Raw genomic sequence first — 26,962 nt, forward strand, 5'->3', positions numbered from 1 at the left:
AAAATTTTGCTGCCATTTATTTGTATTGTCAGTGACAGCTTTCATTCAGCAGAACTGAGTTTCTACAACAAACACCATATGTGGCTGCAAAGTTTAAAGTACTTCCTTCCCGGCTCTTTTAAGACAGTTTGCCAAGCCGTGCAGTTGAAATGTTACTGTGCCATACTAAGTAAAACTTCCCTTGAAGCAAAGGAGATGACACAAAAATCAAATGACATGCTCACTGTGATTCAGGCACTTTCAAGATCATAGTTTATTTATTACTTCAGATAAAAAGATAGTATACATATTAGGCAGTCCCTTAAAATTCAACTCTAAAGTTATACGCATCTAGTATTTTTGCATCAAATGTTAACCAAAACTTTCTAGACACCTGAAAGCCCCACTAGTAACATAAACTATGGTAATAAAAAATTTGACATTTAATTTGTTCAATGTATAGTATTTACATTATGAAACCAATGGTACATAAACAGTGATAAAGAATAAAATCAACATTAAAAAGCAGAGGTTTGTAGTCTTACGATGTGCTAATTATCATAATTGTATATAAAATTAAAATATAGCAGATCTTTCTGTTACAAAAGTCTTAATCATCTGCGTTGCAGTCATTACTTGCTATCAATTTACATGCAACATCCGCTAGGACTGATATCTGATCTTCTTTTTCCCAAGAATGGATAAGTAGATAAATGATATTTTGGAGCAGACATTAATTTACTTAAGGACAGAAAAAAAAAACTGTACTCCAGATTAATACTAGTCACAAGCCTCTTTCCTTCAGAAATCATAAAAATGGGAAGAATTTAGAAAAGTCACAAAGGAGATGTATCATGAGGGGCCCAGCTCAGAAAGAGCTGAACAGACCACATCTTTCTCTCCTTCAACGATGAGAGGTCAAGTTTGCCACCAAATAACAGTGAATGAAGCTAGTGAAGGGCACCAGGTGCACAATTAAATTTTGCAAAATACTAAGACGAGGCAGAGGTGGCCAGAAGAAGGGGCGATTCATATATAATTCGAACTATATACAGCATAAGTGGAATGCAGCCCATCTCAAACTGGCTTTGTGAAACAATTGGACCTTTATGATTTAATAGCTAAAATTATAACACATGTAACCACACAATAGATTTACATAGGAAGCAAAATCCAAGGGGCATTTTATATTACCTATTTACTGTGCTGTTTCAATTTAAAAATAATTTTGCTAAGTATACATCTCAACTGAGGTCTATGTATAAAATGTCCTAATAGATACAGATATTTACCTTTGGTGAGTTGAAGGCCTTGTTGTGACTTGTCTGAATTGTAGGCAGAATGCCAGGTGGGAAAACACAAGCTGAGGTAATCCAAAAGCTGTGCATGAGGTGACTGGAGGTACTCTGAAAGCCAGAGTACAGCAGACCCAACCAGGTAACAGTGAGAATGGTAAGAGGGAATGGAGTGCCAATATGGCAGTAAGGTTGGTTAAAAACAGAAAGAGGAAGGCCTCTCGTACCAGCAGAATCCCACGTACATACAAAAAGAAATTGCCACCCACCATTTTGTAGAACAAAAGCCAATTATTAGTATGGGAAAGTACAAACTACAGAAAACCAGAAGTCAATAGAAGAAAAACTACTGGTTCACGAGAAAAAGGAAACAATTCCATTCTGACAGTTACTTGGTAAATGCAGCTACCACGGCCCATAGAACTTCATTAGTATTGGCCTTCAGACACTCCACTTCTGGGTCTAAGTCGAGAAGCTGCCGTACTCTCTTGGTGGCTAAATCATACTGCTCGTCCAGAAGAGGAGCAAAGGCATTCTCCAAAACATCCGAGGCATGGGCTAGGTAAATGAGGGCCAGCAAGCGCTTGTCCATTCGGTGAGGGTCATTTACCCATTTGTCAAGAACAGCTTCTTGCACCTTCTTGATGAGGCGCTGCTTAATGTTGTTATTGGTGAGAGGATGTGTCGTCATGTCAAACAGGAGGAAGTTCTGTTTCTCTGTCGTCAGTACACCTTTTTCTACCAGGTTTTTAGCTAAACGTTCGCGTACATTTCTTAACTGATAGTGCAATTTTAATGGATTCCACGTCTCACCTAAATAAGAATGTTCCAGAAGTTAGAAATGATGGGTATTATTTGCTGAACTACAACAACAAAAAATGAACTATTAGATAAGCAAAAGAAATTTGATTCTTGCCCCCTCCCCATTAGATCATGAAGTCCAAGTTTGGATGACTGGGTTCTAGGCACCCAACACTTTCTCAGGCACAGTAATCTTCAAATCACAACCACCCTTAATAAAAGAGTAATGAACCACATATTCAATTTTGTTCCGGCCTGCTCTGGCTGTTATCAAGACAGTCAATAAGGCGGAATGTAATGTGGTACAGCACACACACACTAAGTGGAGGCAGAAGGATCTCAAGCGTGGAAGCATCTGGGCTACACGTAAAAGACTGTTTTACACTATAAAAGTATCACAAGTCAGAGTTCAACTCTGACTACAAAAAATAAGGGGAAAAAGAGAAAAAAAAAAAAAAAAACACCAAGACCAAGTCTCTATGGTGTAAGAGCAGCGATCTGTCCTTACAAACTACGTCTTCACAGACGAAGGGAAACGACGCTCTGACTATAAACCACCCCTGAAACCACCACTAGGGCAGTCTGTAGACAGCACCGCCTGTGTGGACAAGGATGAAAACTATGTAAAGCTGATCCCTGAAGCGAAAAAAACATCTTCAAAGTTTTTGGTTTTGTTTTGGAGACAAGGTTTCTCTGTGTAGTCTTTGCTATCCAGGAATTCACTCCATATACTAGGCTGGCCAAACTCAGATCTGCCTGCTTCTTCCACCTGAGTGTTGGGATTAAAGGCATGTGCCACCACCACCTGGTATCATTTTCAGATCTTAAGTCTATAAGCACTTCCTTTTGAGACAAATACTTTAAGCATTTCCAATTAAAATCATTTACTTTCAGCCTAGTGTGGTGGTACATGCCTTCAATCTACAGCTTGGTCTACAGAGCGGGTTCTAGGAGAGCCAGGGCTACCCAAAGAAACCCTATCTCAAAAGAAAAAAAAAGAGAGAAAACCATTTATTTCATATGAAAAATATTAGTAACTCTGGTTATCTTTCAAATTATACGTAATAAGTTTAACTGTATTTTCTAAATGATCACCAATATTTTTCCAGTTTGGGAAAAAAATACCAAAGTATTTTTTTAAGCAACACATTAAAAATCAACCCCAAGCACCTTTCTCCACTGTGAAAACTCTAAAGCTGAAGTTAGAACACTAAGAATCAGCCTTAAGCTACACTACTGAAGCCAGTAACATGGAGCTATTAAACTTAAAATGTACTTAAATTTTCAGTTCCTCAGCTTTGCAAGTCACATTTCAGTATCAAAAGCCTTGTGTGACCGCCATTAGTTACTCACTAGATAACTCAGAGCATTGTGGCACCTGGAATGTATTTCACTCAACAGTGAAGAATATCCCTGACAGGAGCTCAGTGTCAACCACTCACGATGATGCTCACACAGAATATCCGAGTTTAATCCCCAGCACCCATATCAGGTGCCTCACAGACAGCTCTAACTCCAATTTCCAGGGGAAATAATGCTTTAATCACTTTTGCAAGCACACAATACAAATACATACAATCAGGGACACCCATATAAAATAAAAGACTACCCTGGACAGCAAAGCAATCCTCGATGTTATTAGAAATAGAGAAAATTAATTAAACGTGACATTTTGTGCATAAAAAAAATTTCAAATAAAGTCACAATAAATCAGTGTCTACAAATGCATTTGGGCTCAAATGTATGCACACGCGTGCACACACACACACAAAAGCAAGTTACTTGGTAAGGTAGTATTTACAATGTTCTCAGGAATCATAGTACCAAGAATATAAACATTAAGACTTATTCTAACCTTCTAAGTATCACAATTAAATGGTGAGAGAAACCATCATAATTTACTGGCTAGAAAAAAATGGGAATGAGGCCCTATATAAAAATATTAGTTACAGGGGAGGGGCACTCAAACTACATCTAGACTTCCACAAAGAATAAATATCTAAGAACAAAAGAAAGAGCAAGAGTGCACAGTAGTGATGACCTTCTTGCAAATGTTCTACGACTTCCAACTTTTAACTCAATCCACTGTCTCCTAAAGTGTCTACTGATCACCTGACAGCTTGGGTTTTAGATTTTACTCTGTTTTCTAATGCCAGTGTTAGGAAGGCAGACAACCGTAAACTAAGTCAGACAAGATATATTAGCTGACTTTGGGGAATTCAAATTAATACAACATAAAATAAGCACATTTACGCAAATACTTTCTACAATTAACTAAGCACACGTCTGTGTACCTGTCAGACAGGACAGGTCTCACAATACACATGACATCTTGGCCATCTATTCCCAAACACTGTACTCAGGGAAGCTTGGCAGCCAAGTGCCTGGTTAACTGCTGAGCCTTCTCACTGGCCCAATCTAATCCTTCTGAAAAGGTACACTTTCTTTTGTGTGTACAATTTTTACCTTTCAAAGGCGTAGTCTAAAGTCTACTTCCTTTCAACTTCAAAGCTTCCTCGAATGTTTTTCTGAACCACCAAACTTTTAGAGAGCCATAAGTATTAAATTATTAGACACACGTGGGTGGTCGTCAATCTCCAAGTGTCTCTGTTTAAGTTCATAGCGCCTATGTCAGTGCCATGCAACACTGGCATTCAAGTAATACACCACATACTTTTCTGTTGTTGGTACTTCTACAGTGCAAGTGCAAGGTAAGCATCAAATCCTGGGTTTTGCACATTCTAGATCCTTAAGGACTATACCTCTAATGAGGACAACTTTAAAACAACTGAAATTTAAACAAACAAAAAAAAAACTAAAAACATTCTCAGAGTGGCCACAGACCTACACACTTAAATTCATAGAGTGGGAAACCAGAGTGATGGCTCAGTGAGCAAAGCCACTTGCTGTCAAGCATGACAATCTCACATGGTGAAGGAGAGAACTGACTTCTACCCTGTGCCAGGACACACTAACCCCCGCCACACACACACACAGTAAAATAAATAAACATAAAAAAAAAAACTTAGTTATTAACCAGTAAACAGAAATCTGGTCCATTTGCTCAACAAAAAGCAGGTGAATGGAGCCAAGCACTCTATCACTAAGCTCTGACCAGAATCGTTGTTCCAATACTCTAGCAATGCGCCTTGTTTTCCCCTCCCAAGCTGGGTCCACTTTTTTCATGTCAACATGGCAGCTCATTCCGCTCATTCCTAATATACACCTAAAATAATATATGCCTAATAATAAGATGTGCTGAACACAACATTCTGGCACTTATAGCCAAACAAAAAACATGGGATATTGCCTAAATATCTGCCTTGTGAATTCTTACCTATTCCACTGGGCATCCTACCGTATTTCAATATTTTGGGAGAAATCTCTTTAATGCTTACTCTGGTGAGAAGCACACAAGAGGCTCAAGTTGAAAGTCAAGTTCAGTCAGCACCCACACTAGTAAGATTTAGTCAGTCAGCAGCCATACAATATATAACCACTTTAGCCTATCAACCCAATCCCTTAGGACAATACTGGTTTGGTTGTACCACTGTAAAAGAAAATCCAGTGACCAAGACACTGACCATCAGACTGGACCAAGCCCAATGAATGCCTGGTACACGTTAAGATCAAGAGATAGCTTATAGTTTATGAGGACATTCTCACAGCTTGGCCCACTCTAAACAGTAAACTGTCCCAAAATAACTCTGATAAAGAATGATTGGAGACAGGCATGGTGGTGCAAGCCTTTAATCCCAGCACTTAAGAGGCCAAGGCAGGTGGATCTGAATTGTAGTTCAGTCAGGGCTACAAAGTGAGGAGACCTCAACTCGAAACAAAACAGAGCTTAAAAGAAGACTATTTGCTTTCTCATGTAAAAGGAGATAATTTTTTCTTAAATTATTATCCCCACCACCATCTTCCATAATTAAAAAAAACATCTACATTAGCTTACCACTAAGTAACTCAATCCAGTTCTGGACCGTCTCTGGAGGTTGAGTCTCCTTAACGTGCTTTAGAGCTTCGTCAAGAAGAACGTCCCCTGTTGGAGCATCCGATTTACAGATCACCTAAAACACAAGCGGTCAGAAATGATGCACTGGTACCTTCTTCCCTCATAAACTCATTAGGTAAAAAAATAAGCAAGTATGCAAATATTTCATGCTCAAATACTTTGCACTTACTGCAATTCCATTTAATGCTGAACTTTGAGCTATTTAATGCACAAATTCATTCATTAAAATATTCTTAGACCCAGAAACAGACTCAACTATATGGAAGAACTCATATGATAAAGACATTTTACATAAGAAAACTAATTTTCTCAAAAAATATCATTAAGGGGCTGGAGAGATGGCTCAGAGGTTAAGAGCACTGACTGCTCTTCCAGAGGTCCTGAATTCAATTCCCAGTAACCACATGATGGCTCACAACCACCTATAATGAGATCTGGTACCATCTTCTGGCCTGCAAGCGTACAGACAGACAGAACACTGTCTACATAATAAATAAATCTTAATATATGTGTGTGTGTGTGTATCATTAAGGGAACTTTGACAATTGAAGAAAAAAACAAAATTAAGATATAGCTCCCTTGAGCTTATGCTTAATAAAACAAAATTAAGATATGAAGGGGAAATATAGTTTTAGGAATAAGAAAAAAAATTTTAAGACTGACACTGCTAGCAGAAGCCTTAATGACTATGGAAAGTTATTCTATCTCCAGCCCCAAGAGGGTGAGGAACAGAGATGGTAGGAGCCCAAGGACAGAGTCTAAATCTGTAAGAAAACCTGTATTAGGTTAAGATATTAGCAGTGAAAAGTGGGCTGTTCTTACAGGACTCAGCTTTATTCCCAGCAACCAGCTCACAATCACCTGTAACTCCAGCTCCAGGGACTCTGACACCTTCTCCTGGCCTCTGCAATTACAGCATGCATGTGGGGCATAGAAATGCATGCAAACAAAACATGTAAAAGAAACCTCAAAAACAAGAAGAGTGGAAAATCCTAGGAAGTGGGTAGGAAAGGAGCCCTCACTGCCATGCTAGTTAGCCACTTAGGTTCCCATGGGCTCCACTCAGTCATAGCCTAAGCAATGTATTTCTAGTTAAATCTATCACAGTACCTTAGAATGGCTATTAAAAATGTTTAAATATAACTGTGTTCTCATATTTTTCTTCAAAGAGGTGCCTCTGTGGGTTTTTTCTTTTGCTCAATCTCACAAAAGATTAATATATAAGAGCTTATTCTTTAGGATTACACAAGAGAAATATAAAACCATAATGCCAACCACAAATTTAGCCTCAAGGAATTGAAAAAAGGTGAAATGAATTATATTGGTTTTAACCCAATATAGCCAAAACCTGGCCTATAAGAGATATTTGTTTGAAAGTTGAGATATTTAGTGTTTTCACCAATACTGTTTTTAAAACTTCAGTGTGTTTTTTATAGCAAAGCTCAATTTTCAATGGTGGCATGATTACTAAGCTGGACGGTGCAGATACAGAAATATTTAGAATGTTCACTCCATAGTGCTTAGTTAGACCAGAGTTTACAAGGAAGAAAAAGAACTTTAGGAGAAAAGAACCCTACATCTGTGACGTTGAACCATGTGACCGGCTTCTTCCTTCCGCTCCCTGCTCTCTCCATGTGGCCAGGAGCCATCATCATCCACTTTGCTCAAGCCCCCACTATGAGGCAAGTGGTCTATCAGCATCCGAACAACCTGGCTATGGAGAGGTAATTCCTTCCTTCTAAGTCCTGCTATAGACCTTCCTCCTATGTGTCACTCCCTCCAGAGTCTTTGTCTGGATTTTAGCCCCTAGTGTGACCATCTTTCACTTGAAATAATTTGTCTCCTGACTAGAGGACTTCAATATGTCTAATGTTGTAGGGATACTTTTATTTATTTGATAATTTCATAACATATAGAACATTGAGCATATCCAACCCAAATTCTCCACGTTCCCTTCCCCCAATACTTCTCCTCTCGCCCCATCCCCCCACACTTAAATAATCCACTGCATCTAACTAGTGTTGCCTGTTGGGTGTGAGGCTATCCAACATAACACTGGCAACCTACCAGTGGTCACGCACACACCAACCGCCCCCTGCAGCCATCAACAAGGGGGTGGAGCCTCATGAGCCGGCTCCACTCCTCACTAAGTGGCTTCATCTTGTGCAGGTAATTCCAGCGGCTGTGAGGCTGTGCATGCATGAGAACAACACTGAGTTCTCGAGGAGACAAATCTTACTACATTTCATTGATCCTGCTCAAAACAAATCAAAGATTCAAACAAGTTCTAAATTCCTTTAAATTTTCAAGACTAGCTGGCCAGTGGTGTTGCAGGTAGACCTCTGAGTTTCTGAGGCCAGACTGAACTACAGAGTGAGTTCCAGGACATCCAAAGCTACAAACAGAAACCCTATCTTGAAAAAACAAACAACAACAAAATATTTCAAGAATATGTGTGGCTTCAAAATAAATATCCTCTACTTACTACCTACAACATAGGAGATGAAGAGAAAATGCATTATATAGACAGAGTTTCAAAAGGCCTCAGGAATTTAACAGAAAACAAATTCATAACACAAGAAACCCTGTGGGAGCTGCAACCTCAGAACAAAGAGGTCCAAGGTCAGTTGTGTGGCAGTGATGTGGCACAGGTGGCAGGCAATGAGGACATTGGGCAGATGCAGTCAGAAACTAAGGAGCAAGATTAAAACAACCAAAATCCGGGAAGGGGTGGGGGTGCGCTGGCTATAAGCAGATTCTCCCTTAGAGTCTTCAAGAAAACACAATTACATCTCCTAACTCTGGCCTCCAAAACTGAGAGAATTCTTTCTTGCTTAAAACCACTATGGCTGTGGTCACTTGTTAAGGTGGCTTTAAAATGAATTAAAGACAGAGTGGTGGCACATGACTTTAATTCTAGCACTCAGGAGGATCTCCTAAATTTGAGGCCAGTCTGAGCTCCAGGACAGTTGGACTACAAAGAGACACTGTCTTTAAAAAAAAAAAAAAAAAAAGTAATGAATGAGGAAAACTAGCTACCTTTGGTCTTCTACCTGTATCTATCTTAATTAATTCAGCAATTACTTTTAAATTTTAACTTACTAAATCATATAGGATATTTTCCAACGACCTTTTTGTCACATCACTAAGAAGCAGACTGACTTAAGTTTCACCATTTTTTCCCAGTCTAGCATAGTGCATGATGTACTAAAATAATGAAGGCACAATGAATAAAGGAGCAGACGATCACCAGTCCATGGCTCTTTCTCATGTATAGCACAAAACTGACTCCTGAGGGCACATCGTTTTATTTAGGCCAGGACTCTAATGAAAAGTTCCTAAGTTACTAACCTGTGCCTGCATTCTATTGATACTACAATGACAGTTTCCTCAGGTTGGTTTTCTCTGTAAGTTACTACAGTTGCAGAAATAAAACCTGTTTTATGAAATAGTTATCCAAAACAGTAATTTGTTAAATTCTCTCAATGCCAGCTCCCTTGTCTTAATGGCAAATGGCTGGATTTACCATAGAGATGCCATGAGAGCATTTCTACGGTGTCAGCCTGTAATCTCAGCCATTCAAGGACTGTCAGAAAATCTAAATTCAAAGCCTGCATAAGCTACACAGCAAGACTGATTCAAACAAACATGCCCGCATTACTCCACTCACCCAATACTGAACTCAAACACAGGCTGGCACACCCGCTAAGGGAGCACTCATCCTGAGGTACATGCACTCCAACCCAGCAATATTACTTCCTGAACATAACTTTCAGTAACACATTAATGGCATCCCTTCTTATAAAATTACCATTCTCTAGGTTATCAGTTGGCAAGTTCAAAGTAAGGGACGTAGCACAGGCTTGTAATCTCAGTGCTCTAAAGACAGAGGCCAGCATGAGCCACTAGTGAGTTCCAGACAGCCTTGGTCATAAAGTGAAGACTCTTGTCTTTAAAAACTAAATGGCAACAAAATGTTTGGCTCTGTCCTAACTTTTGGAATTATAAATTATAATACATTACTAAATAAAAAAAATGGTTTTGAAATACCATGTCCAGAGTGTAAGAACAGACTGGAAGAGAAACAATCTTGAATATCTGAAATTGAGGCTAAAGTTAAAAATCTAAAAACTAACGTAAGGGCTGGAGAGATGGTTCAGAGGTTAAGAGCACTGACTATTCTTCCAGAGATCCTGAGTTCAATTCCCAGCAACCACATGGTGGCTCACAACCATCTGTAATGAGATCTGGTGCCCTCTTCTGGTCTGTAGACACACATGCAGACAGAACACTGTATACATAATAAATCTTTAAAAAAAAAAAAAAAAACTAACGTAATATATTTCTGCTCCTCCAGAGAAGTACCTACCTACACCTTCACCATAGAGAAGAGACATAAAAAGCAATCATAGTCTTCCAAAAAGATGGGTGCCTAGGAGTAATTAATTTCCACAAAGCTCCTGGATTATCCAAAGTTGTCTCAAAGTCTTCAGAAGCAAATAAAACTGAGCATCTCCCTAAAATGCAGTGGTCATGGATCCTAATAGTGACTGACATTTGTTGCATATGCAAAGAACCAGAAAAACCAAGAATGCAATCCAATAGACAATTTTAAACTATTTACACATTTTAAAGCTATTAGAAATAGTCATCATTTATACAGAGCAAATTCTTGCAAAGGGGGGTATTATTTAGAAGTCCTCTTACCTTTCTGGTTAAAAGACTTTTTCTTCTCATTCCACAAGCCTCTAGTTGTAACCTTCCTTTCAAGGCTAATTCAATTAACATACAGCCACGTAATCCAGATGATATACAGTCATTCCAAAATGATGTGTAACCCTATTTAAAAAGAACAAAGAAAACAAAACAGCCAATTTACCTTGACTCAAAAGTAGAAATAGCTTTAGCCAAAGCCATTTTGAGTACCTTTCACCACACATGTGTACCAGGCTTTTTCTTTTAGGCAATGAACCAGCTCCCAAATCATGAAACACAGACTTAGCTTTGAATGATCGGCTTTGGCTTTGCTCTTTCCTCGGTAGCTCTTATAACCTAACCTGTTTCTCTTCATCTACGTTTTGCCTTGGGACTTTTTTTTACCTTTTTCCCTGTATGTCCTACTCCTATCTAGCTGGATGGTCACTGCCTGGCTTCTGGCCCAGGGCATGTCTCTCTCTTTCCTCCCTCATTCTCTTCCCCTTTCTAGGCTAGATTTCTCTTATTTATTCTCTCTGCCCAAAGACCAATCAAGTGCCTTAAGTACGTAGGCAAGGTGAAACAAATGCAGCAAAACAAATGTAAGACATTTCTTTATATCATTAAATAAATGTGGCATAAACAAGTGCAGCACACCCTTACACAGTTAAAGTAATATTCCACAGCACAAATGTATCTTTGCCTAATTAAAATATTCCATAACACGTATCTTTTTATAACAAGACACTAAAAGTGCACTTGGTATATTGTAAATCTAGGATGGGGGGAGTATCACATATTCTTACATATGGATAAACAACAACTTTAGAGTCAAACTGGGCAGGGTAGCACATGACTATAATTCTAGTACTGGAGATATGGAGCATTCAATGGCTTAAGAGTTCAAGGTCATGCTAGGGAGGTGGCTCAGAGACTAAGAGTGTTTACTGCCCTTACATATAACTGAAGTTCAATTCCCAGTATATACATGGGGCTCAAAACTGTAACTCCACTTAACAAGGACCCAATGCTCTCTTCTGGACTCCTTGGGCACCAAGCATACACATAGTGCAGACATACATGAAATCAAAACATTCATACACACAAAATAAATTAAAACTTTTAAACAAGTAAATAAATGATGGCTCATACCTCCAGAATTCAAGACAGTCTGGGCTACCTACATAGGGAAGACTCCCTGGTCAAAGCGATCAGCTCATTTTTAAGAGAATGACTGACCACCAGAGTTCATGGAACTTCACTAATGATGTGGGGACTTAAAGTGCAAGCCCAACTACCACTTTTTATTGTTATTGTTGGCTTTGGTTTTTTTGAGACAGTGTTTCTTGTGTGTCCTGGCAGTCCTGGAACTCACAAAGATCTGCCTGCCTCTGTGCTGGGATTAAAGGCATACACTATCACCACCTGGCTCAAACTATCACTTTTAATGAGAGCTTTTAGAAGAAGAGCATTTAGATAAAGGGAACTAAAAGGCAAAAGCAAAAAGTTTTGTCAGGCATGATGGTATATGCCTTTTAATCCCAGCACTCAGGAGGCAGAGGCAAGAGGCAGGGTGGATCTCTGTGATCTATGCAGAACAGCAGCTGTCTACACAGTGAGATCCAGGACAGCCAGAGCAGTAATTCAATCAGTAATTGATAGAAATCAAGGGAGATCTGGAGCAATTAAAGCCTTGAGAAGCTTGGGAATTGATTCCACATGAAATTACATTACAGCTGTGTAGTTTTCACAGGCCTGAACACACAAATGGGGTTCCTAGGTGAAACACCACAGTACAGCCAGAGTGCACTTCATGAAGTCGGGTGGGTGTGGCAAGCACACCAGTCTGAAAAGGGTGACAGAGTTAGCAGTTTACCTTTGGTGGCGGATAGCAGATATGACTAGAGAGATGTCAATAAAACAAGTTCTTTACTACTGAGTTCAGGGTAACATTTAATGAAAAACTGGCTAACTCACACAGGAAAGTAGATGAATGAGAAAAAAAAAATCTGTGCCTAAGTTTCTGGGGTTTACCAGAAATAAACCAGATAGATGAAGCCAAGAAAAGCAGAGCAAGCAACAGAGTAGCCCAGTATTTTGATAACCTCCTAGTAAACCTGTATCACAAAAGCATGATCTTGGAATTACCAGAGAAAGTTTTTGGTTTTGTTTTTTAAAGGCTGAGTAAAACAAACCCAAAAGAACAGTTATACTGGTAGTATAACTGACCAGTAACAATGCCACATGGGATTAAGTCTCTTAGGAGAAAAGTAAATCAGGAGAGTACCAAGTGACTGTAACCAACCTCAGCCAGCCCAGTTCTCCAATGAATCCACAGCAAGGTCTAGACCACAAGCTAACAGGGGAAGCACTCAGAGTGAGGAGCTAGAGAAAAACTTGGCCTTGTTTCTCTATAAGAAGAATTACAAGAGCCTACTGGAGGACTACATACTCAAAGCATGTTTTATGTGTGTTCCTCTTTCTAGCACAGCAAGTTAGCCACTTTTAATAAGGTAGCTGAAATCTATGGCTACTAACTGGCAGTATCATTTTTAGTTCGGTAACTAGCTGTGTTTACACATACAGTTGTGAGAGAATAAAGAATCAATGATGTATGCAGGTGGTACCCAACTCCTAGAAGCCAAACAATTCAACCTTACAGAGGTTTGAAATTCTCCAGAGAGTAAAGAAGCAGGCATCTTTGAGGCTCAATCCAACAAAAGGGAAATAGAGCTCAGAGGTCAGCCACACTCAGGAGAGTACTGGCTAATCAGATAGCTGTGATGAAGCACCAGAGAGACCAATGGCTGTAAGACAGTGCCCCTCATCTCACTCCTCGTGAACAAGACAACTCAGACCTCAGTTTGGTCACAGGACCACTGAACAATCCGAGGCATTACAATTTTAGGAGTGTGATTTAAAAAAATTATTTCCCCCAGTCCCTATGTCCTAAAACTTTAAGATTGGGAAGGGTAGGCATTCCAAAATAAAGCGGGTTATGTACTTCAAGAATCCAGACATGGCAAGGATCCAAAACAGGACAAAGCATACAACAGAGCATGCAAAAAGAAACCCAAGTATTCTGTACTGGTCAGGCGAGATGCTAGCAAACCTAAAACAGAAGAGTTGAGGAGGAACAGTGGTTAAGAGCACATGCTGCTCTTTCCAGAGGACCTGAGTTTGGACCCCAGTACCTACATCAAGTCACTCCCAACTGACTGTAACTCCAGTTCCAAGAGTATCCAATACCTGTAGGCTACCAAAGGTACCTGCACTCAACGTATACAGCACACAAAGACAGACATTTATAAACAAGGACCAGCCGTGGGGTGCACTTCTTTAATCACAGAACTATGACAGCAAAGTAAGTGGTCTCTGTGACTGAGGCCAGCCTGGTCTATACAGCAAGTTCCAAACCAGTCAGAGTTACAAAGTGAGACTGTCTCAAAAAGTAACCTTGGCTTCTTATGCCTAGGAATAGTTCTTCTTGGTCCCTCACCCCCTAAAATACAATGCCTGCTCCAACTTCACCTATACAGTCTCCATGGTGTCTGCAGTGCTACTGAAGTGTCCAGAGACACTCACAAATGAGCATCCTGACAGTCCCATATCCTCAGACCTTAACTCAACCCTTAGCCACAACTTCCAAAGTAGGGGGCACCGTTTCAAGGGACATCAACATAGCAGTCAAATTCATTGAGACTGGTGCTGCCACAGTTAGGGTGGCTGGCTCTGGGGCTGGTTTTGGGACTGTTTGGGGAAACCTCAAAAACATCTCTTCTACTCATGTCTGGACTTTGCCTTCTCAGAGACCATGGGCATTTTGTCTATATAAGCATACATACATACATAATGACCTACTTTTTAAGTAGGTAAGAAAAGGATTAGCAGTTAATAACAGCTGATAGTAATGGTTAGTTCCACTTTTCTGTATAATCAGATAAAATGGAACAAGAAAAAAAAAGACTAGCTATTCAAGCTTATAAGGAAATAAGATGTTATCAGTAACACAATAAAGGCCAAACATTTGCAAACTAACATACCAACTTTCAGTTTCTCAACACAGCCTCTGAATATAAGCTATCGTCACTAAGCCTGGCTCTTCCAATCCTTTGGACCTCACCAAACAGCATACAGACTACTTGTATTTTGTTTAAAAGGCATATTTCTACCATACTCATGACTTAAACTCAACCGAACCACCTTATTTCCTCTCTCCGATAAGCTATGGTAATAATGAAATCTTAGTAATTCTGCCTATCTTTTGAGGCATTGCATGCATATGTTGTAGACATAAAAAAGCAAGTCAAAATACCCATATGTGTGTGTGTATTTGTATGTGTGTGCATATTAAATATGCATCCTTTAATCTCCCAAGACTGGCACCAAATTTCACAAATTCTAATAATTTCAGGCAAGTGAGATAGGTGTTAGCAAACCACATACCTCCAGACCCACAAGGTGAAGAGAACCCACTTTCACAGGTTATTATATGACCTCTAAATGCACACCACAATGCACACGTCCATGCACACAGAGAAGTAACTGGAAACACATTTAGTCATTCCAAGAGCCCAATGACTTTGGTGTCTCCAGTTTTTCCACTCCTTTCTACACTCACATCTTTCAAAAATCCTGTATGTATTATTATCATTGTCTTTAAAGCCCACAACAGCTTCTGTTACCAATTCCAGAATTTTGCCAACCTATGCCAATATTTTCACATTCCTTATTCCATACATAATCTCCATCATAACTTACTTTGACACAATTTTATTTGCTTTTATAGCTGCATAAGATCGCTTATTTTCAGAAGAATAAACTTTCTCATACAGATTCTTCCTGTGTGTCCTGTCTCTTTCTGCCTGGTATGTCACAGCCCATATTTCACTGTGCTCAACTATCTCTAAGTACAGTAGCATAGAGCACCTGCAGCCTAAACACTTGAGAGCCTGAAGCAGAGGATAACTTGAACCAACGAGTCTGGGCTGCCCTGTCTCAAATTAGACATAGAAGAAGAGCCTAAGAAGCCGGGCAGTGGTGGCGCACGCCTTTAATCCCAGCACTTGGGAGGCAGGGGCAGGTGGATCTCTGTGAGTTCGAGTCCAGCCTGGTCTACAAGAGCTAGTTCCAGGACAGGCTCCAAAAACCACAGAGAAACCCTGTCTCGAAAAACCAAAAAAAAAAAAAAAAAAAAAAGAAGAGCCTAAGAATGCAGTACTGTAATATGAACTTACCTGGTGGGTTAATGCCCTCAGCACTGTAAAAAATTTAAGAAACATGGAAATGGGGGGGGGGGGTTAGGGACTGGGAAGATGTCTCAGTGCACAGCACTGCTGACTATGAAAGCACGAGGACATGAGTTCAAATATCTAGGACCTGACAGCCAGTTGTGCCTGTAACCTCAGCACAGGTGGTTCCTGGGAGCTTGATGGCCAACCAGATTACAGACACAGGCCCCAACCCACCACACACATGAATTACATTTTTTAAATTATTTTTAATTTTATAATAAAATTGCATCATTTCCCTCTTTCCTTTTCCCTCCCTACAAATCATCCCTATACCATCTTCTTGCTCTCTTTGAAATGCATAGCTTTTCCATTGTTTACTTAATCTTGAAAGGACTGTGAACCAGAGTCAGGGATTTAGCTCAATTGGGAGATTTGCCTATCCCCAGCATGGCATAAACCAAGTGAAGTGCCTGCATAAGACAGTGCCTGCAATCTCAATATTCCAAAAGTAGAGGCAGAAGAATCACTAGTTCAAGCAGTTCAAGGACTTCCTGAGCTACACAGAGCTGAAGCCCAGCCTGGGCTACCTGAGGCTCTGTCTAAAAAATAAACAGTGGGTAAAAGTGCTTGCAACCCAAGACCTGGTAACCTAAGTTTGATCCCCAGAATTTGCACAATGGAAGAAGAGAACCAACTCCCACAAGCTGTCCTCTAGCCTCCATACAGTAGCCCATGTGCTGCACACCCACACAAATAAATATAGATGTTATTTTCTTAAATAATTTTTAAAGGTTGTAGAATCCTGACCTAATCACCGCCTGTGAAGATTCTGGCTTTCAAGATAGTAAGGATTATTTTCTTCCCCTAAAAAAACAGAGCACCAAGGCGGTGGTGGCACACGCCTTTAATCCCAGCACTCGGGAGGCAGAGGCAGGCGGATCTCTGAGTTCGAGGCCAGCCTGATCTACAAGAGCTAGTTCCAGGACAGGTTCCAAAGCTACAGAGAAACCCTGTCTCAAAACAACAACAACAAAAAACCAACAACAACAACAAAAAAAACAGAGCACCAAAGAAGAAAAGAGAAAATCAAATGTGGGAGGAGCTGATTCCAACAAGGGCGGAGAGGTCAGACATCTCTCAAGCTTTCCTCTGGAACCAGAAGGATAGGAAACAAGACTCACTGCACGCCAACTCCACCTGGCACTTAGTACAACACAGCTGTCACAAAAGTCACTGACTCCGGAGTTTCAGGAGCTCCTGATAACTCAGGAAGAATGAACAGTATTCTGGAAAAGAGAAATAATGAAAACAAACACAACTGGGCTTACATCTAGGGAAAAGAAACCAGAAATACTTCAGGTTCCCAGATTTCCCACCCAGATGGTCTGAGATTACAGAAAGGGGGGATACTTTACATACGCACACTCATCCATAATTAGGAGCTGCAGTGAAAAGGCATAGATAATATAGTGAATATTTGACTCATTCAGTTACTTATCAAGTCCAAGATGGTCAGGAAATAACGACAAGAATGGAAGCTGGGCTCAGTAACTTGCCTAGCATGCTCAGGGTCAGAGTCTGATCCCCAGCACTGGAAGGGTAAGAGGGAAGAAGAGAAGGAATCAATCAACAGTATTTTTTAGTCTAAGTAATATAGCAGCCCGTGAGTCCTATTAACAAGTTATGGGACAGACCACAAACAGAGGTCTGTTTTGCCCAGCAAACGAAGAGGTTTAAGAATTCAAAACATTCAGCTTAGGGCTTCCAACTGGAAGTCAAGAAAGGCAAGGCTGTAAGTGAAAAACCATGGGTAGTTTGTGCTGGTTAGTTTTTTTGCTAACTTGACACAAACTAGAGTCTCCAGAAAAGAGTGCCTAAATTGAGAAAAGGACCCCCATAAGACCAGCCTATAAGCAAGCCTGTAAGGTATTTTTTTTATTTGATGATGGATGTGGAAGGATACAGCGCACTGTGGGTGGTACCATCCCTGGGCAGGTGGTCTTGGGGTGTGTAAGAAAGCAAACTTAGCAAGCCAGGAGGAACAAGCCGGCATCCAAGATGGGCTCTGCTTCAATCCCTGACTCAAAGTTCCTGCCTATATTTCTGTCCTGCCCTCCCTTAGTGACAACTTTAAGTTGAAATAAACCCTTTCCTCTCCAAGTTGCCTTTAGTGACGGTGTTTATCACAGCAACAGGAATATAACTAGGATAGCAGTCTTGTGGCTCCTGATCTGAGGCTTCCTCCCGAGTCCTAGTCTACACTCTCTATTTCCTCTAAAGTCAGCATCCAACCACAATAAAACTGTCTGAAGATCTTGTCTCCTATGTAGACTATATGTCAATTAAAAGTCTAAAATAAAAATCTTTGAAACATCAGCACCTAGCAAAGAACTGACACACACATTTGCATTAACTGGGAATACAAATACCAGTTAAACCTGTTTTAATCTCAAAACTGGCAAACTCTATTCAATGATCAAACTAATTAATGTAATTTCTTGTTGTTTTGTTTGTTTTTCCGGACAGGGTTTCTCTGTGTAACAGCCCTGGTTGTCTTGTAACTCACTCTGTAGACCAGTCTGACCTTGAATTCACTGAGATCCGCCTGTCTCTGCCTGGGAGGATTTTTTTGGTTTTTTACAGTTTAAAACTATTTAACATTGCTTTTAAGAAACTAGAATAGAGGTTTGGGAAGGTCTCAGCAGTTAAGGACACCTGTTTTTGCAGAATACCCAGGTTCAGTTCTTAGGACCCACATGCTGGCTCACAACTATGCACAAAACTCTAATTCCAGAGGTTCTGATGCCCTCTTCTGATCTCCTAGGGCACCAGGCATGCACACGCTGCACTTACACACACGGAAGCAAAACACTTACACATAAATCTTTAAATGAAAAAGAAAATGGATTTAGGGTAAGGGATGTCACTTGAAGGTAAAATCCTCAAGAATATATATAGCAGGCACAAGGCCCTACGTTCTTTCAGTCCCAACCAAGAAATGGTGACAGTAACCACTAGCAGCCGACATGTAAGCCCTTGAATCTCTAGTCTTTCTCAAAAAGCCAAGGGTGGACAAATACATGTTCTCTTCACATGGTCACCTAAAATAACTTTTTCCTTAAATTTTTAACTCATAATTTTCTACAGTGTATATGCTAAAGTGTTCCTCAACCTACTAATCTCAGCCAAATTCTGTTATAAATAAAATTCCTCTCAATAAAGTTTCTTGTTCTTTGAGAAAGAAGCTCATTGTGTTGCACAGACTAGCCTCCAACTGGTGAAATCAGTAGTCCCCCTGCATCAGCCTCCTAAGTGGTCAGACATGTCCCCACTGCCCCTTTCTAGGACTAGGGATGTAGCTCACTCAGATGATTCAGGTAGGATGTCAAGGCTCTGGGAGCCAATCTTACCACATACACCAAAAAACAAAACAAAGCAAAACAAAACAAAAAGTTTCTCAAGTGACTTAAGTGCAAACTCGTGTAAGACTTATTTTACTGTCCCCTGGCCAGTTTCCATCATCCCCACTATCTCTTCCCTCATGAACCATAAAGTGAGCTACACACTAAATTTACATGCTGGATGACTAAGCTTTAAACATGAAAAGAAGTTTTTCCAGCACCACCTCCAAGATCAGTATTCATTCTCTTGGGAATAATTTTGTGTTAAGTGTATGATTTACTTAGAATATTTACTGAGTCACGGGTACAGGTCAAGGTGAGATAAGTCAACTGTACAAGCAAAATTTCTAAACTACATCTGTTGATGCCAACTAAACACTTTCTCTAATAAATCAAGTAAACCAAATATAATTTAAGTTTAAAAATAAATTAACTTTAGGGATGAATATATAGTTTGGCTGCAGAGTGCTGCTTGCTTAGCAGGTGCAAGGCCCTGGGTTAAATCCCCAGCACCATCAAAACAGGAAGAGGAAAGACAGTGCCACTGCACTGTTTTCTACCCCTACCTCATGTATGCATACACATGTGAATGTGCTGTCCACCGTTTGTGTAGTTCCAGGACCAACCTCAAATGTCAGTCCTTGCTGTCCATCACTCAGATCTCATCACATTTATTTATTTATTATTTTCAGGAGACACACATTATCACACACCACTTTATCGTAGGTCAGAGCACAGCTTGGTGGAGTTAGCTCTGTCCTGTCACCTGGTCAAACTCAGGTCAAACAAAGGCCTTTATCAGCTGATCCATCTTCACTGGACCCTTTCCCACCTTTCTTGAGACAAGGTTTTTGTTGCTCATTGCTGAACACACCAGACTACTTAGCCTGTTAGCTTCCAGGGATACTCCTGTCTCTAGCACCCATCTTGATTCAGGAGCACTAGAATTACAGAAGGGCCTTGCCCAGACCCAGCTCTATGAGCGCATGCTGGGGCTATCCAAACTGAGATCCTCCGCTGGCACTGCCAGCACTTTACCCTGAGCCATCTCCCAGGCCCCATTAGCTGTACTGCAACTCTGCAGCTTATGAAAGAAGAGAAATATCCTGTTTTCTTTAAGTCTGTGTGTGTTAGAGCACGCTACATTATAATACTGTAGTGTATATACAAGGTTACCCTGAAACAGCGCAGTGTGCTAACAGGCTGCACTCTTTCCAGCTTATTTTTCATATAAGCTATAAACTTCATACTTGACTTAAAGAGATGAAATTGTAAACCCTTCAAAAATATCAAGGGAATATAATTAGTATTAGAAAAGGAATCATAGCCAAGCAGTGGTGGCATATACATTTAATACTAGCACTCAGGAAGGCAGAGGCAGGCAGATCTCTGCGAGTTCGATGCCAGCCTGATTTACAGAATGAGTTCCAGGACAGCCAGAGATACAGAGAAACCCTGTCTCAAAAGACCAAAAGGGAGGGAGGGAGGGATCGAGCACTGAAGAGGAGGTGGGAGATCCACTTGCCTTGGAAGAAGGGGAGAAGAAGAGGGGGAGAGAGAGAGAAGAGAAAAAAAGGAATCATAAAATTCAAAATTATTTTACTAGATTTTTAATTACTACCAACTTTTAGCACATCTTGAAATTCTGAAAACATGATGAATAACTACCTGGCTTATAGATTTGAGAGTAGAGCTGTTATACATTAATTGCATATATAGAGGTAATTTTTATTTTTACAAAAACAGTTATAGATCTTGGTAAGTGAGTACTGTATATCCCAAGGATTCATTTCAAAAAGAACTCACCTTTGGACACTGTGAAAACCACACAAAGTCGGTTCCATCCAAACTAAGCCTGGCAGCACACCTTGTCATCGCAATACTAGGAAGGTAGGGAGGGGGCGAATCACAAATTCAAGAACAGCCCAGGCTATACAATAAATTTGAGGTCTGACAATTACCATCTTTTCTCCAAACACACCTAATCACTACTTACTTCAAGAGTTACTGCAGTAGAGTTCTTCTAAGCATTAGACATGCTGTCTTTAAAGGGGATGTTACTAAAGGCTATTAAAACTTAGAAAATCAGGTAACTAAAAAACAAAGATAAAATGACACTAGAAAAAGACAGCACCAGCAGATCAGGAAGAAAACTCAAAGAACTATGTTTGAGAACACTGTTCTGAAAGGTCCTACAGAATACCACCCCCTCCCCAAGGCTACTACCTTTTCCTCCAAAGTCTCTGGGGAGAACCACTGCCTGGACAAGTCTAGCTACAACGCAAAAGAACAGAAGACACTTCAATAAGAAGCTCTCCTAAAGCTGTCAATAACCCTAACATTTGAGAGGCAGAGGCGTGAGGATCCAGAGAGGGTTCAAGAAAACAAAAAGAAGCAATCCTAGCAGGGTGTGGTAGCACACAAATTTATTTAGTCCCAGTACTTGCGAGGCAGAAGATGAAGGGTCTCTGTGAGTTCAAGGCCAGACTGATGATCTACAGAGTTCCAGGATAACCAGGACTATTGTAGAGAGACCCTGTCTCAAAATGAAAGGAAGGGAGGGGAGGGGAGGGGATGGGATGGGAGGGGCGGAACAGGAAGGAAGAAAGGAAAGAAGGAGCAACTCTGGGGCTAAACACAATGGAGAATCCCACCCCTCCCCCAGCAAGACAAAAACGAAAAGTGTAAGAGAAGTTTACTCTAGTAAACAGTAAGAGTCACAAAAGCACAATCTAAAGCATTTGGAGTGACCATTTTCCCACTTTTTATGAAAATTGTGAAACTTTTACAAGTATGTAAAGCAAAGGAAGACTACAAAGACTCACTTATATATTCAACAGGCATACCTTTTTCTTCTTTTACTGTATGTGCAGGTATGTGTGCATGTATGATCGATCATGTAGAGGCCAGAGGTCACTTCAGTGTTACAGTCAGATGCCAACCACCTTGTTTTCTCAGACAGTGTCTCACACTGGTCTGGAGCTTGGAGGATGGCTGGTTCAGGGGCTGCAAAGAGCCACTGTCTCTGCCTTACCTTGCAACACCACTCCCAGCTTTTCACTTGAGTGCTGGGGAGTGAACTCAGAACCTCGTATTTTGTGGCGAGCACTTTACCAACCCCGCTATCTTCCCAGATTAAACTGGACATTTTAAATAGTCAAATTTGGGCTGGAGAGATAGCTCAGTGGTTAAGAGCACTGGTGGCTACTCTTCAATTTTAAGGACCCACAGAGCAACCTACAATCATCTGTAACTAGGGGATCTGATGTCCTCTTCTGACTCCTCAGGTATCAAGAACACACTCTAGATGTGCATACACACAAGCGTGGGCAAAACACTCAGTCATATACGTAAAAGAAAAATAAGTAAATCTTTAAATAGCTAAGGAAATGAAATGATCAAATCCAACCTCAAGTATTTAGATCTGTCACAATAAAGTAATTCAAAAGTTTGTTAGTCGTGGTACAGTATGTGTGAATTTAATCTTCTAAAACAAAAGAAAAATTATAATTTTGGTTATTTAAGGTAATTTTTATTGAAGTACGCTGAAATTACTCTAGTAGATGCATCTATGGAAAAAGCACAAATAAATAACGGAAAGAAAAATACCTACCACTTGTTCTGCCCCACACCATCCAAAGAAATCCTGCTAATTACTTAATTTGACCTCATGGGTGAACCTATCTGACATTCTAGTAGTGAGTGGCTTCTAAATACCATACACTTCACCCAGACGTAGTGCCAGAACCCCTTAAAGAGTCCCAGGTACAGGTGTTTCAAGGAAAGAAAAAACCTGAAATGCCAACTTGAATTAAAAAAAAAAAAAAATCAATTGTCAGGACTGAATGCTGTTGCTAGGTATAGGTTGAGGAAAGGTTTATTGGAGATAAAAACAGGCAGAGGCACGTATAAGGGTCCAGACTGAGCCTGGTCATGTGAGAGGAGTGAGGAGATCCCCTGGGAGAGGAACCAGAAGTCAAAAGGCTGGAAGTGACCCAGGAGCAAGCGGCCAAGAGACCAAACAGCCCAAATGGCTGGGTTATATAGAAAGAGCAGCTAGTACATGAAGCTCAGGGGCTGGAAAGGTTGAGGGTTGGGGACTGGGTAGGAAGTGCTGAGGAGTTAGGACTCTGTAACAGGCAGTTACTGGTGATGCTGACAGAGTCAGGCAGCCAAAACCCGCTTTGATAGGTACCCCAGTTAGCCATTTGTCCTGAGTTTAAGACCTAATAAGGTCTCTAAACAAGTTCTGTTTAAGCAGTCTAAAGCCAACTGGTTCTCATATAGCTCAGACTGACCTCCAATGATGTAGGAGGTCCTTCTGTATTTGTGTAGCCCATCCTCTTACTACACTCCAACTTACTATGTAGGTGAAGATGCCCCTGAACTTCTGATATTCTTGCTGGGATTATAGGTATAAGCCACCGAGCCGTTTATGCAGAGCTGGGAATCAAATTCAGAACTTCGTGCAATGCACTCTACCTACTAAGTCATATTCCCAGCCCCTAAAACTTTAGTAAATAACAAATTTAACAAACTGAAATCTAATACAGGCTTAAGTGCCTAGGGACAAGGTAAGAAAACTCCTGGTCCTTGAAAAGGAATATAAAGTACGTCTATGATTCTAGCACTAGGGAAACAGAGGCAGGAAACCAGGAGTTAGAAGCCAACCTACACTACACACCAAGACCTTTGTCTTTTAAAAAACAAAAAGGGCAAGGGAGAACCTCCCTGAAAGAATAGTTTATAGTTCTGGTCACTGGTATGTACACATTCAATGAGAAGAAGAAATACATACAAGAGCATCTCTAAAACCAAGAAGACAGTGTAAAATCCTAGCTTCCTGCACACAATCACTTCTTGTACTTGCCTATATTTTTTTAAACAAGCAAAAAAGTCAGGCAGTAGTGGGGCACGCCTTTAATCCCAGCACACGAAGGCGCAGAAGCACACGGATCTCTGAGTTTGAGGTTAGCCTGGTCTACAAGAGCTAGTTCAAGGACAGGCTCCAAAATAATACAGAGAAACCCTGTATCAAAAAAAAAAAAAAAAAAAACCTAAAGATTAACTAAGAGTCTGGCTGAATCTTGGTCATGACTTATGAAGTAGGCTATTTATGCAAAATAATCACAACAGATGGTTTCAACTACCTGGCATCAAAGATCTTCAAAAAAACAAAAAAAAACTATGTATATGGTGCAATATCATTAAATTTCAACAAATTCTTCCAATTATCTTCATAGGAACCAATCACAGAAAAGTAAGTATTGACAGCTTTAGCTTAAACATTCAGAGTAATGCCTCTCTAAAATAAAAGGTGCCCGGCGAGGTGGTGGCGCACGCCTTTAATCCCAGCACTCTGGAGGCAGAGGCAGGCGGATCTCTGTGAGTTCGAGACCAGCCTGGTCTACAAGAGCTAGTTCCAGGACAGGCTCCAAAAACCAGAGAAACCCTGTCTCAAAAAACCAAAATAAAATAAAAGGTGCTTTCTCGCCATTATGGCTCAGTGTGACAACACCGAAATGGAAGTTTTGTTAAGTTTTAGCTTTACAGAGTTCTATCCATATGGAATCAAAATGCTAACCCTGAAATAGTTTTTTTTTTTTTGCTTTTCTTATATTTTCTAAAAATGTCTCATAATCTGTTTTGTTCCAGAGGAGGAAGGGGAGTAAAGAACAATGTGCAGTACTGAGAAGCCTACTTTCTCAATCTTAATATTTTCTAAATGAATACTTCTAAAATCGCGTTACTACGGCACTAGCATCTAGCTTTTAAATCGCAGAACAAAAAGAAAACACAGGACACCTGCTTTCCTCACAGTAACTGTAATTAAACAGGTAGTGTGCCCCTTTACAGTCAAGTGTCTTCAAGTGCCATCAATTGTCTTCAAGATGACTAGTGAGGCACGTGACCATTTCCATCAAGACTTACTTCCCTGGACAGTATAATATCCGGGCAACACAAACAGTCCATGAGGGGGGGCAAAAAAAAACAACTCATCTTTCTACCGCTGAGAAGTTTGGGGAACTAGAAAACTTTTTTTATAGGTATGAACTGGAGTTTTTCTGCTCTTTTTTCTGAATTCTGAAAACTTACACCTTTCTGTCTGACTCGTAAAATGTGTTGTCTAGAGTTTCCACACTGAAACGAAACAAGCTTCCGGGCCACCTCATCATACATGATTTATGAAATATCCAAACCTGCAAGTCTGTCTTTAAAAATAACCGCTTCCTTTAATACACGGGTATGTAATAAGGTGAAACGTTAACTACAGAGTCCAGATGTTGGAAAGAGACGGTCACTAGCATGTTTTCAACTTCTCTGTAAAATTTCTGGGGTGGGGGGGCGCGAACGACCCTTCCAAAAGCCAGAATACAACTTAAGCCTATCTAAATCTTTGCGGCCTTTCATCAAATCACAAACCCGGTATTCCCAGCACTTCACGACAAAGCCCTCCCTTAAAATGGCAAAACTAAGTGCGACAACGGATAAACGAACCGCAATCCCAACTCATCTCTCTCTCACACCAAGTTCACCCAAAAAGTGATTTCCTAGGTTTTAAAGCAATTTTGCATTGACTTTTTAAACAAGACCCAGTAAAATAACTTTGCTAATTCTCAACAGCACAGAGTAACTTAAGTTTTACATAAAAAGAGACCGGCAGCAAGTAGCTCCAACTCAATAGCTGGGAGAGGTGGGGGGCTCCGAGACTTTGGGTGTACCGAGCTGTCTCAGGTCGGAACTGCAATCGTTTGCGAAAGAAAGCAAGGCGAAGACGGCCAAGATTTCAAAAGGAAGAGTGCTTGTAAACGGAGGAAGAGAAGATCCAAGAACTCGGGGTCGGTACCGGGAGGATACGAAAAGCACAGGGCCCCGCCGGACAGGGCTCACCCCCACACTCCTCGGGACAAGTCGGGCGCTCCGGGCCACTGGGTTCCCGAGCCAGGGGTAGGTGCGGCCTCGGCCGGCGCCCACCGGGGCCCACCTGGAGCCCGCGCCCCCGCCGCCACCCCGCCCGGCTCGCCCGTCCGCCCGCACCTCTCGGTCCTTGAGGCCCAGCAGGAGCACCTCCTCCATCAGGGTCAGCCGCGTTTCCTTGGAGTCGCCCTTGTCGTCGTCGTCCTGCTCGTCGCGGCGGCTCTGCGCCTCGTCCTCGCCGCTGCTGCCGCCGCCTCCCGCCGCCCGCTCCTTGTCGGCAGCGTTCCGGGAAGCCTCGGTGCGTCGCTGCACCAGGCCCGAGCTCCGCTGGGTCAGCGAGGTCATGGCTCCGGCAGAAGCGCCGCGCCGGACCGACAGGGTCGCGGGACCTGCCGGCTCTCCCTCACCGCCCCGGCCCCAGGTGCTTCCGTGTTAATCTTCGGCGCTGGGGCGATGTCCGTGGGCTGCGGGGCCGAAGGCGGTCATGAGGAGCCGGGGCTGGGCGAAGCCGACGGGCCGGGAGTCGGCGGGGTACACAAGGGAGCCTTCCGCCCGCGGTCGTGGCCCCACACAGCCCAGGAACCCGAGCGGAGGAGGCGGCGGCGGCGGCAGCGGCGGCGGTGG

At 41.3% G+C, this 26,962-nt stretch overlaps 1 protein-coding gene across 1 annotated transcript; it reads right to left on the reverse strand.

Moving 5' to 3' along the window:
• Nucleotides 1-234: 234 nt before the first annotated feature.
• Nucleotides 235-26,962, reverse strand: Golph3 (golgi phosphoprotein 3). Its single transcript, XM_057790214.1, has 4 exons — nucleotides 26,459-26,962; nucleotides 10,798-10,929; nucleotides 6,031-6,145; nucleotides 235-2,087 (listed from the first exon to the last, which is right to left on the reverse strand). Exons 1-4 carry the CDS (start codon nucleotides 26,681-26,683, stop codon nucleotides 1,663-1,665), a joined length of 897 nt encoding a protein of 298 aa, XP_057646197.1. The 5' UTR covers nucleotides 26,684-26,962; the 3' UTR covers nucleotides 235-1,662.

The sequence above is a fragment of the Chionomys nivalis genome, chromosome 15 (genome assembly GCF_950005125.1).
Source record: "Chionomys nivalis chromosome 15, mChiNiv1.1, whole genome shotgun sequence".
NCBI classification, from domain to species: Eukaryota; Metazoa; Chordata; class Mammalia; order Rodentia; family Cricetidae; genus Chionomys; species Chionomys nivalis.